We start from the raw sequence: 13,616 nt of genomic DNA, 5'->3' as shown, positions 1-13,616 counted from the left end.
TATGTAGTTATTATCTAAAAGTTTATGAAGAGTTGTTTTTATTTTTTCATTTCTACCTATATCAAACTTTTTAAGTTACATTTTTAGTTCTTTAGTATTGACCTTCTAAAGAGGGTTGACAGAAATTATGAAAACACTAATCAGATAGTAATAAGATAAAAAGCAGAATTTACATTTCATTTAACAAATGTATTAATATACCAAGGTTATGATGGAACTATTTTTAGGTAATTTATAATTGAAGTACTTAATAAAAAATCAGTAAAAGATATTCACTTTACAGAACATACACAGGGAATGTAAATAAAAAATCCTTAACCTCACTTATACTAAGGTAAATGCAAAAAGACCACCAATATGCTATTTTTCACTTCTCACTCTACAAAGATTACAAGTTTGATAACAAGTAGGTTGGTAACAACAGTGGCCTTGGAAGCACCCCACTCCACCCAGAGAATCTTCTGGAAGGGGCAGAGTTGACTGAGAGCCCCTGCTGCCCTTTGTTCACAGCACCCTCACACTAGACCACACTTATCCCCCACCAGCTGCTCCCAGTCACTGGCTGCGCAGGCAGGGGTCACTGGAATGAGGCCATTCCTACCCAACATGAATTTCCTTTGAAGTGCAATGTTGAGCCTGGCTGATGCTTACTCAGAACCATGTTATGATCTGAGGCTTTTCCTCTTCAAGCCTACTCTCTCCTTTCTCAAGTGTCAGACCTGCACCAAAGTCTGAATGCTCTCTCTGTCTACTCCTGCTCCCTCCCCTTTATCTTTCTACAAATGTTTCCCTCAATCAATCTCTTGTGCATCAAATCCCATCTTGGCATCCCTTGCTTGGAAGACTCACACTGACACATAGTGTGTGGGAAAGGCATTCTCAGACATTCCTAGGGGAGTATAAATTGATATAACCTTCATAGAGAACCATTTGTCATTATCTTGTTTTTAAAAAAAGCAGTTCCCATCTCCCTCCCCACAACCTACCTTCCCCAGAGGCAATACCTTTTAGCTTCCAATGTTTCTGTTAAGAAGTCTGATCCTTTACAACTGACCTACCTTTTTTTTTCTGGAAGTTTATAGACTCTCCTCTGTCCCCGGAGAGCTGACACATTCCAATGATACGCCATTCTCACCCACAAGGCTGGGCCCTAGGTGGACCCTTTCCATCTGACAGGGCAGGGCAACAGCTCTGAGTTTTTGTTAATTTCTTCCTCTATTCCCTTTCTAGAACTCCTTTTATTCAGATGTGTACCTCCTGCACTAGTACTCTAATTTCCTTATTTTTTTTTCTCTCATTATTTTCCAATTCTTCACCTTTTTGCTCCACTTTCTGGGAGTTTTTTGTCAAAATTATTTTCTAACTCATTTACTGAATTTTTATATTTTGCTTTTATATCTTTACTTTCTAAAGAGCTGCTTTCTTCCTTAAGTGATTATTTTATAACATTCCAGTTTTGATTTATAGAAATTGTATCTTCTCATAACTCTGAAAATTTAGTTTTTCTTTTTCATAGTTACCTGCTTTTATCTGTACGTTTAGTTTTAGCTTTCTCTGTCAGGTTGGGGATTTCCCATGGATGACTGGTGAACTTTTGTTGTATGCACATGTTTGAGAAAAGGGTTCTAACAGGCTAAAAACAAGTTCTGAAGATTTGGATGGAGCTCATCAAAGATGGACCTTAATACAAGGTAGTCTGACCAGGTCATACTCCTTGGGCAACTCTCTGATTTCTGTACCTTCAGTTATTTTGTCTTGAGTTGGTCAGATTCCCCAAATAAAAAACACTCAATCTCCTTCCTAGATAATTTGAGTCTAGCTGCTAACATTTTGGGAGCTAAATCAGATATGACATTGGTAGAGTGGAGGATAGGGATAATGGTATTCACTTATTGCCCTCTTTTCCATATAGAATCTGTTTTTAACCGTGCATAGAGCCCCCTAGGCCAAAATCCATGTGGGGGATCCAACTATTTCTTAAATAGATCTCAGCCAATTCTTTTTTTTTTTCTCACTGCCACTTTTATTTCCACATCCCTGGCATCACTAAATTCTGAGTCTTTAGGAGTATTCTACAGTGTCAACCAAATTACATCTCATTTTCTCCCCCACCAGCTTAGGCTTTGGCTTCCCAAGTCTGAGAGCTTATTTACTAGTTATCTGCCTATTTTCTAATTTCCAAAATGCTGCTGTTACATCTTGTCCTTTCTTCTTTGTTAATGTGGACTTAGATCTTTAAAAAAAGAAAGCCCTTTTATCATGGTCTTACTAAGAATTTGGAGGAGAGTTAAAGTAACCATGAGGGTTAAATCCACTACATTCACCTGAAAGGTCCAAAATCGTGTTTTGGGACGTCCTTTTGTAATATTCCCCGCAGCGCAGGAAGAGGCCCATCAGCTCCCCACCCCTACATCTCTGCTAAAGCCACACAATAAGCAGAAAAGACTGGAAATAACGCTGGCGTCTCCCACCCTGAAGGAACAGAAACCAGAGAACAGGAATGCATAGAAGCTGATGCAGAGAGAGATAAAAGGATCTCCAGGAATGAATCAATATTAAGAGAACTGTGTGACCAATCCAAACAGAACAATATTTGCATTATAGGGGCACCAGAAGAAGAAGAGAGAGAAAAAGGGATAGAAAGTATATTTCAAGAAATAATTGCTGAAAACTTCCCCAAACAGGGGGAGAAAATAATCGTTCAGACCACGAAAGTACACAGAACTCCCAACAGAAGGGACCCAAGGAGGACAACACCAAGACACATAATAATTAAAATGGCAAAGATCAAGGACAAGGACAGAGTTTTAAAGGCAGCTAGAGAAAGGAAAAAGGTCACCTATAAAGGAAAACCCATCAGGTTATCATCAGATTTCTCAACAGAAACCTTACAGGCCAGAAGAGAATGGCATGATATATTTAATGCAATGAAACAGAAGGGCCTTAAACCAAGAATACTATATCCAGCATGATTATCATTTAAATATGAAAGAGTGATTAAACAATTTCCAGACAAGCAAAAGTTGAGGGAATTTGCCTCCCACAAACCACCTCTACAGGGTATTTTAGAGGGACTACTCTAGATGGGAGCACTCCTAAGGCTATACAGATGTCACCAGAGAAAATAAAAAATCATAGCAAAGAAAGCAGACCAACCAAATACTAACCAAGGGCAAAAAATAAAATCAACTACCCGCAAAATCAGTTAAAGGAAACACAAAACAGAACAGAATAAAACAACCAACACACAAAGAATGGAGGAGGAGGAAAAATAAGGAGAGAAATAAAGAATCACCAGACAGTGTCTATAATAGCTCAATAAGTGAGTTAAGTTAGACAGTAAAATACTAAAGAAGCTAACCTTGAACATTTGGTAACCACAAATCTAAAGCCTGCAATGGCAATAAGTACATATCTTTCAATAATCATCCTAAATGAAATTGGACTGAACACACCAATCAAAAGACACAGTGTAATATAATGGATAAAAAAGCAAGACCCATCTATATGCTGCTTACAAGAGACCCACCTCAAACCCAAAGACATGCACAGACTAAAAGTGAAGGGATGGAAAAAGATATTCCACGCAAACAACAGGGAGAAAAAAGCAGTTATTGTAGTACTTCTATCAGACAAAATAGACTTCAAAACAAAGAAAGTAACAAGAGATAAAGAAGGACATCACATGACAATAAACGGCTCAGTCCAACAAGAGGATATAACCATTATAAATATATATGCACCCAACACAGGAGCACCAGCATATGTGAAACAAATACTAACAGAATTAAAGGAGGAAATAGAATCAATGCATTCATTTTAGGAGACTTCAACACACCACTCACTCCAAAGGATAGATACACTGGGTAGAAAATAAGTAAGCACACGGAGGCACTGAAAAACACAGTAGAACAGATGGACCTAATAGACATCTATAGAACTCTACATCCAAAAGCAACAGGATACACACTCTTCTCAAGTGCACATGGAACATTCTCCAGAATAGACCACATACAAAAAGAGCCTCAGTAAATTCCGAAAGACTGAAATCCTACCAACCAACTTTTCAGACTACAAAGGTATAAAAAAAAAAGAAGTAAATTGTATAAAGAAAGCAAAAAGGCTCACAAACACATGGAGGCTTAACAACATGCTCCTAAATAATCAATGGATCAACAACCAAATTAAAATGGAGATCCAGCAATATATGGAAACAAATGACAACAACAACACAAAGCCCCAACTTCTGTGGGATGCAGCAAAAGCAGTCTTAAGAGGAAAGTATATAGCAATCCAGGCATATTTAAAGAAGGAAGAAAAATCCCAAGTGAACAGTTTAACATCACAATTATCAAAATTGGAAAAAGAATAACAAGTGAGTCCTAAAATTAGCAGAAGGAGGAACATAATAAAGATCAGAGAAGAAATAAATAAAATTGAGAAGAATAAAACAATAGAAAAAAATCAATGAAACCAAGAGCTGGTTCTTTGAGAAAATAAACAAAATAGATAAGCCTCTAGCCAGACTTATTAAGAGAAACAGAGAATCAACACACATCAACAGAATCAGAAACGAGAAAGGAAAAATCACAATGGACCCCACAGAAATACAAAGAATTAATGAGAGAATACTATAAAACCTATACGCTAACAAGCTGGAAAACCTAGAAGAAATGGACAACTTTCTAGAAAAATACAACCTTCCTAGACTGACCAAGGAAGAAACACAAAATCTAAACAAACCAATTACCAGTGAAGAAATTGAATCGGTAATCAAAAAACTACCCAAGAACAAAACCTCCGGGCCAGATGAATTTACCTTGGAATTTTATTAGACATACAGAGAATACCCATTCTCCTTAACGTTTTCCAAAAAACAGAAGAGGAGGGAATACTCCCAAACTCATTTTATGAAGCCAACATTACCCTAATACCAAAACCAGGCAAGGACCCCACCAAAAAAGAAAATTACAGACCAATAACCCTGATGAATGTAGATGCAAAAATACTCAACAAAATATTAGCAAACCAAATTCAAAAATACATCAAAAGGATCATACACCATGACCAAGTGGGATCGCCCCAGGGATGCAAGGACGGTACAACATTCCAAAATCCATCAACATCATCCACCACATAAACAAAAAGACAAAAACCACATGATCACCTCCATAGATGTTGAAAAAGCTTTCGACAAAATTCAACATCCATTCATGAAAAAAACTCTCAGCTATTGTGTATAGAGGGCAAGTACCTCAACATAATAAAGGCCATATATGATAAGCCCACTGCTAACATCATACTGAACAGCGAGAAGCTGAAAGCTTTTCCTCTGAGATTGGGAACAAGACAGGGATGCCCACTCTCCCCACTGTTATTCAACATAGTACTGGAGGTCCTACCCACGAAAATTAGACAAAACAAAGAAATACAAGGAATCCAGATTGGTAAAGAAGAAGTTAAACTGTCATTATTTGCAGATGACATGATATTGTACATAAAAAAATCCTAAAGACTCCACTCCAAAACTACTAAAACTGATATTGGAATATAGCAAAGTTGCAGGATGCAAAATTATCACACAGAAATCTGTGGCTTTCCTATACAATAACAATGAACTAATAGAAAGAGAAATCAGGAAAACAATTCCATTCACAAATGCATCAAAAAGAATAAAATACCTAGGAATAAACCTAACCAAGGAAGTGAAAGACCTATAACCTGAAAACTATAAGACACTCTTAAGAGAAATTAAAGAGGACACTAGCAAATGGAAACTCATTCCATGCTCTTGGATAGGAAGAATATCATCAAAATGGCCATCCTGCCCAAAGCAATATACAGATTTGATGCAATCCTTATCAAATTACCAACAACATTCTTCAACGAACTGGAACAAATAGTTCAAAAATTCATATGGAAACCCCAAATACCCTGAATAGCCAAAGCAATCCTGAGAAGGAAGAATAAAGTTGGGGGTATCTCGCTCTCCAACTTCAAGCTCTACTACAAAGTCACAGTAATCAAGACAATTTGGTACTGGCACAAGAACAGACCCACAGACCAGTGGAACAGAATAGAGACTCCAAACATTAACCTAAACATATATGGCCAATTAATATACGATAAAGGAGCCATGGACATACAATGGGGAAATGACAGTCTCTTCAATAGATCGTGTTGGCAAAACTGGACAGCTACATGTAAGAGAATGAAACTGGATCACTGTCTAATCCCATACACAAAAGTAAATTCGAAATGGATCAAAGACCTGAATGTAAGTCATGAAACCATAAAACTCCTAGAAAAAAACATAGGCAAAAATCTCTTGGACATAAACATGAACGACTTCTTCATGAACATATCTCCTCAGGCAAGGGAAACAAAAGCAAAAATGAATGAGTGGGACTATATCAAGCTGAAAAGCTTCTGTACAGCAAAGGACACCATCAATAGAACAAAAAAGTACCCTACAGAATGGGAGAATATATTCATAAATGACAGATCCAATAAAGGGTTGACAAACAAAATGTATAAAGAGCTCATGCACTTCAACAAACAAAAAGCAAATAATCCAATTAAAAAATGGGCAGAGGAGCTGAACAGACAGTTCTTCAAAGAAGAAATTCAGATGGCCAACAGACACATGAAAAGATGCTCCACATCGCTAATTATCAGAGAAATGCAAATTAAAACCACAATGAGGTATCACCTCACACCAGTAAGGATGGCTGCCATCCAAAAGACAAACAACAACAAATGTTGGCGAGGTTGTGGAGAAAGTGGAACCCTCCCACATTGCTGGTGGGAATGTAAATTAGTTCAACCATTGTGGAAAGCAATATGGAGGTTACTCAAAATGCTCAAAATAGACTTACCATTTGACCCAGGAATTCCACTTCTAGGAATTTACCCTAATGATGCAGCACTCCAGTTTGAAAAGGACAGATGCACCCCTATGTTTATCGCAGCACTATTTACAATAGCCAAGAAATGGAAGCAACCTAAGTGTCCATCAGTAGATGAATGGATAAAGAAGATGTGACTCATATACACAATGGAATATTATTCAGCCATAAGAAGAAAACAAATCCTACCATTTGCAACAACATGGATGGAGCTAGAGGGTATTATGCTCAGTGAAATAAGCCAGGCGGAGAAAGACAAGTATACCAAATGATTTCGCTCATATGTGCAGTATAAGAATAAAGAAAAACTGAACGAACAAAACAGCAGCAGAATCACAGAACCCAAGAATGGACTAAGTTACCAAAGGGAAAGGGACTGGGGAGGATGTGTGGGAAGGGAGGGATAAGGGCGGGGAAAAAAGAAAGGGGGTATTACGATTAGCATTTATAATTAGCATGTAGTGGGGGGCATGAGGAGGGCTGTGTAACACAGTGAAAACAAGTAGTGATTCTACAGGATCTTACTACGCTGATGGGCAGTGACTGTAATGGGGTGTGTGGTGGGGACTTGGTGAAGGGGGGAGCCTAGTAAACATAATGTTGTTCAAAATAAAAAAAGAGCTTAGTTTTGTTCTGTAGTTGGAGTCTTGGTGAAGTTTTAGGTGTTTTGTGTAGTTTTAAGTGTCTGCTCATATAAAATGTCCTGCACCTTCTCGCCCAGACCTGGACCCCTCTTACCCTTCAGGAGAAGACTAAACTTTGGCTGCTCCTATAAAGTCACTTCCCCACCTCAAAAAACATCACCAAGTGCCATGTCTTGCTGCCCTTGACTCTTATAACAAGCACACACACAGCTCATCCTCCAGTACCAGGTGCCGCTCTGCAACAGCCCTTTCATCGGCTTTCTCTTTCTGGGTGCTTCGATTTCCAGGAACTGGCATCCAGTCTCTTTACCCTGACAGTGACATGTCTCTCCTCTCCCTTAACACTGTGACTGACACGCGAAGAACACTCAATAGATGCTTGTTCATTCATTTGACAAATATTACGCACCTACTATGTACTATGCACTGTACTGGGCACAGTGTTTATAGCTGTGAACAAAACTCACCTTGCTTACAGTCTAATGTTGATTTAAGACCTTCTTTCAAGTCTAGGCAAATAATAAAGAGCAAAGAAGGGACACTAATTTTAGAAACATATTAACTGTAAAACACATTTGAAAATACATTTTTAGTCACTAACATGACTAAGTCTGAGTAATACTTATTTTACTCACCTCCATCTTTTTTTTCAGCAATGATTCTGTTTTTCAGCCATTCTTTAGTTTCTTCTTTGACATCCTGAGCAAGTTCTATGACTACCAAAGGTGTGAAAGAAGTCTCAGAAGCATCTAGAACTGATAAGGTCACTTTCATCTTTGACAAACTTGCTGATAAAATAAAAACAAGCATGTGTTATAATAGAAAAGAGAAATATACAGACTATATTTGTATTTTCTCTTAATTACACCTAATTTTGACTTCCAAGATAAAGTTCTCATGATTCCACATATGACAGGCCGAACCAACGGTTCAAAAGACATGTGTGAGCCCGGCCCTGTACAAACATGAGGGGAACATCACCCTTTTCCACAAGCAGCCCAGAATACAGCCGGGAGGACACTAGGAAAGAGAAAGATAGTACTGTAAAATGTACTCTCACACAAGAAGAGTGAGAAAGTATTTACAAAGGATGTGAAGTCTGAACAGGATTTAGCAAAATGTGTAAGAGATTGTCAGCCAGCATGGATGTCATTCTAAGTCAAGAAGATAGTATTCCCCTACAAAATAATGATGAAAAATAGCCAACAGATGGCTGAAGCATTAACTATATGTGGGGAGGAAGGGAAGATGAAATGAGCTGGGAGCCCGATTACAAAGGAATGGGGCTCTGTCCATTAACAAAGGTAGTCACCAAGTCATTCCAAGCTGGGAATTGACAGTCTGATTTCAAGCTTCCGTAGAGTTGACCTCCCGGCATCAGCTTCCACAGCTTTCTCAGGCATGTCATCTTCACCTGTTACCAAGCTTGAAAAATACTGGAGTCAACTTGGAGACCCACAGATGGCATCAGTCACTAAGGCTGACGTCTCCCTCTAAAATGTTTCTCCCATGAATCCCTCTAACCCACCGATTTGCAACAAGGGCAATTTTCAGACTTTAGACTTACTTAATCTAACTTTATACTTGATGTGAGTTTAATGACTCCAAAGGACAAGTACAAATCAATCTTTAGGACTCACAAAATGAGTCACCAACACCATAAAAGGTTTTCCCTTTCTTTGGGAGAAATCACGACCTACAAAGGAACTGGATTCATGTGGCTTTTACATTAGCTACTGGAATCCCTTTCCTACACTAACAGGTAAATCCTGACCATGGTGGTTGAAATGCACATATGGAGAGAAACACACTGTAAATTCAAGTAAGGGGGTGGGGGGAGGCAGAGGGAGTTATGTGCATATTTTATAAAGGATATAGAAAAGAATAGTGGACTCTTTATTTTCTTTGAGTTTGGGTAGAGAAAAAGAGTCAGTGGAATTACCATAAAGTCAAAGGCTTATAATAAGGAAATGCACAAAGCCTTTAGAAATCACTTTATTTCAGACTCAAGGATAAACACAAACCAAAATTACAAAATTACTCTGTCATGAAGCAGAATAGGAATATGTCAGTGAAAGAAAAATGAAGGGCCAGTCTCATCAAGTTGGAAAAGGAAAGGGATTTTCTCAGGAGGAAAACTGTGATTTTAACGGCCAGGCCTAAAAGGAAGAAAGGACTGCTCCAGAGGCCCCAAGGTGTAAGACAACTTGGAGGCATCCTCTACAGTCTCCATCAGGCAGTTAATTAGGACAGCAACTGGGGAATACACCCCCCTTGAGGCTTAAGGCAGCTAGTTGCCTGTCAGAGTTACTTAAGATGTGAACAGATTTGAGAGCAGAAACTCAGCCCGGTACACACCCACCTTCACTAGAGTTTCTCAGTGACCCCAGTGCAGCGAAACAGACGAGCCTATTTCCTGAGGAAGGTATCTGCGAACCTTGCAGCCTCAGAACTCCACAGGAAGGTACAAAAGAGATGAGACACAACATATTTGAAGATAGCTGGCCACTGCAGCACAGGCCTGATTGGATGCTGCACTGACCGAAAGCCACCTCTGCACAGAATCACCCACCTGAGTCTTGCCAAAGATTGACCAGTGAAGCAAAACATGAATCATATTTCTCCTTTCACTCATATTTTCTGTCTCCTCTCATATACTCCAGATACTGCCACGATTTTGCTTATTTGGGCTGGAATAATGTCTGAAAACCTGGAGCAACATCTGATCTCACCTCTAAGGACAGGACTTGGCACAGAGCTGAAACTCTAATATGTGATAAATAAATAAATCCATGTGATGACCATACAACCAGTTAAAGGATGTTTAAGGAGAATTTTTAATGATCCGGGAAATGCTAAGTAGGGGGAAAAAAGCAAACTACAAGGTAATATAACAACAGTATGACCCCAATTATGTAACAGGCACATTTAATACACAAAAAAATACAATTTTATTAGCATTCACCAAAATGTTAATAGGGTTGATGAAACTGGATGAGGTAATTTTCATCCTTATGCTCTCTTCTGTGTTTTCCATGTTTTCCACAGTGAAAAAAAGGTGTCACTGGGGGTTTTTTTTTAGTGTACATACACTCCAATTTACCAGGCCTTTTCTATCCCTTTCAATTATTTTAGATCTTTTAAATTTCATACCTCATCTGCAATTCCAGGATTCTTTCAGCAATAGCTGGTCAGAATAGGTATGCTCTCCTTTGTAGTTAATTTAAAACTAAGTAACACAGACAGAATCGGCCCTTTGAAAACATCTAGCCCTCTAGGTGTGTGCTTTTAAGTCGAAAGTAGGCAGATAAGAAAAATATATATATTTTTAAATCCACAGGATTTTTAAAAATTAAAACTCTGTAGGTTTAAGGAAATGGGATACAACTGCTTTTGAGTTTGAATGAACCTCACCTGTACCTTTTAAACCCGGGTCCTCCATACCAAGGAGGGTTTTACAGAAGAGAGTGCACACCAGTGCTGGCCCTGTGAAGGCACCAGGAAAATTAGAAGCTGCCTAACGGAAGAGAACCCCATTCCACCGACATTTGTCAGGTGTCTCAGACACTGCCCTCGACCTGCTTCTCTTATTTAAACCGTACGATGTACCCAAGTCAAGAGCCTGGCGACCCAATCACCCCACGTGAGAGAGCGCAGAACCCTGCAAGCTCGCCAATGCCACACACCCGTTCTGAGAGGTCCATAACTGTCCGCTCTCCGAACGTCTGGGAAGGCGTGGATCGAGTGGCCCTGGGAGCCCTCGTATGCTTCGCCGGCTCCTCCACCCTAGCTCATTCCCCGTAGCTGTGAAATCCGCCCGGAGCATCACCCTGGCTCCACCAGCCCCAGGTCTCGGCCTCTCCACCCTCTTCCACTATCCAGATCCATATACCCCTGCAGACCTCGGCTCTCGCAGCCCCTGACCGCGACCGTCACCCTTCCGACACCGTCACTCCTCCCTCCCTCAGCCTCTGGGCCCACGCCGCTGCCTCCTCCCCACTCCCTGGACTGGAGCACCGGGCGGTGCCCCGGGAAGGAAGGGCGCCACCAGGAGGAGTCCCTGGGGGCGTGCGCCCGGGCTCTGCCACTCGCACCAGCCCGGCCCGACGCCGCCGAGGGTTAGGTGGTCCGAGGCCACCGCCCCCACTCACCGGCCGCGCAGCGCTCCACGTCCCCGAGGGCGGGCCCAAGAGCGGGTGCGACCCGGAGGCACGCCCGCGGACGTACGGGCGGGAGGTGGGCCGGGCCTGCGCGGCGGATGGGGCCGAGCGCGGGGCGTGGCGGGCGTGGCGGAGCCCAGCGCGATCCCGCACCGGCGAGTGCAGGCCCGCGGCGGAGAGGCAGGGCCTGTCGCAGCACCGCCCCACGGGGGGGGGCGGAGCATGGCCGTGTGTCGCTCCGGGTGGGGCCAGGGGCTGCCCCCGGCCCGGGCCAGTCAGCCTTCGGCCGGGAGCAGGAGCAAAGCCCCGGAAGGCAGAGGCGTGCCTTACGGGCTGTCACCCCGAGGGGGCGGGACCACGGGGAGAGGCGGGGCCTCCCGGGGCCGTGGCCGAGGCGGGCGGGACTGGGTAGAAGGGCCGGGTGAGAACAGCGGTGTTCTGCTCTCCGGAAGTTCACCTTACGCACCTCTCTCTTACAAGGACCTACTTACAGTTATTACTGTAAGAAGCTAAAATCCTCTTCAGACTGGTTTCCATTAGCGAAAGCAGGTACTAAAGTAGGTCTTTCCTCAAATGAAAGTGGCGCGTGGCAAGCTTTGGGAAAGGGTGCCATTTCCCATTTCATTTTAAGAAAGGTTTCATAGCGACACTTGCCTTTCAGATAGATTGGAAACTTCTATGCCCCTTCACATTTTCCTCTTTTCCATATCTTAATGTCCAAGATCCAATTTTCTTGTCGCCTTCAAATATAAGAACAAGTCTCATTTTAGTTGTAACTCCTTTCAGGCAGTGAAAAACCAAAATCGAATTTATTAAACCTCACATTGGATAAAGCCAAATAAATCCCTTACAGCGGTCTGTGTGCCTCCCGGCCCCGCCGACCCTCTTCTCCGGCTCTCTCTCATTCTCCCCCTTGTCCGCCCTAGCCACACCGGTCTCCCTTCTCTTCCTAGGACTCACCAGACATCCTCCCGCCTCCAGGCCTTCCCTCGGCTGTTCCCTCGGCCTGGTGTGACTCCGGGGGGAGGAAATCCCGGGGCAAAATACCTCTGGAATTGAAATTCCGGGGCAAAGTACCTCTGAAATTGAAATCGGTCAAAAGGAGAAATAAAGTCTAAAACCTGTTTATTGCTCACAAACTGCGGTCCAGAGGGCTTCTCTTCCCTCCTCCCGCAGAAGCAAGCGAGAAACCCCTCCCAACCTCGCAGGTTCAGATAAGCCCTCAGTCGCCCAGGAAATTGCCCATTAACATGGAGACGAACTACTTCTCTCCACCTCATAGGAACACCTGTCCACATGGAGATGCACTAAAGCCAGGTGAGATATTATGGAATATTACATTTTTACTCACACCTAGACAGCTCTTGCTTAATTTTAGAGATAGTTTACTTCCTATCCTTCCTCCAGGGAATGGAATCCCACCTTCTCACTGAGGTCCTTTCTGACCATCCTATTTAATACCTGCTTTCCTCCTCACCCCAGCCCACCCCACCCCATCATCTACCTTACCTGATCTCCTATTTCTTTTTTCCACAGCACTCATCGCCTTCTAAACGTTTTATACTATTATATTTAATGTCAGTCTCTCCCTAGATGTAAGCTTCACAAGGGCAGGCATTTTTATTAGTTTAGTGTACTGATATTATACCCAGTGCCTAGAACAGCATCAGCCTACAATAAGGAAGCAATAACTGTTTATAGAATGAAAGCAAGCAATACTGAAACTTTCTCCCTCCATACATCCAGCTCGGCCCGGAGGGGTGCCTCAAAGTCCTGCTGGATTAGCCGTGTCAGCTCTTCCCCCGCCCCTTCTCTGGGTCTTCTGGGTCATCCAGGTTCAAAACCGGAGGCAAGTAAACTAGGGAACAGGAGCAGAAACCTAGTAACTTGACAGGGGCTGTTGG

General features: G+C 42.0%; 1 protein-coding gene across 5 annotated transcripts in view; it reads right to left on the bottom strand.

The window, feature by feature from the left end:
- The window catches only part of ANO10 (anoctamin 10), a 335,794-nt gene extending 323,840 nt beyond the window's left edge, over positions 1-11,954 (bottom strand). Inside the window, exons 1-2 of one of the 5 annotated variants that reach the window (XM_073232454.1) lie at positions 11,704-11,954; positions 8,188-8,340 (exon numbers count right to left, since the gene is read on the bottom strand). In XM_073232454.1, coding sequence (XP_073088555.1) covers positions 8,188-8,326 — 139 coding nt within the window. In that variant the 5' untranslated portion in view covers positions 8,327-8,340; positions 11,704-11,954. Of the gene's footprint in view, positions 1-8,187; positions 8,341-8,864; positions 9,239-11,703 lie in introns of those variants that run through there. The other 4 variants (XM_073232457.1, XM_073232458.1, XM_036996273.2 and 1 more) reach the window with 4 other exon arrangements.
- Positions 11,955-13,616: the final 1,662 nt, after the last annotated feature.

The sequence above is a fragment of the Manis javanica genome, chromosome 3, assembly GCF_040802235.1.
Source record: "Manis javanica isolate MJ-LG chromosome 3, MJ_LKY, whole genome shotgun sequence".
NCBI lineage: Eukaryota > Metazoa > Chordata > Mammalia > Pholidota > Manidae > Manis > Manis javanica.
This window is presented reverse-complemented; position numbering and strand designations above follow the sequence as displayed.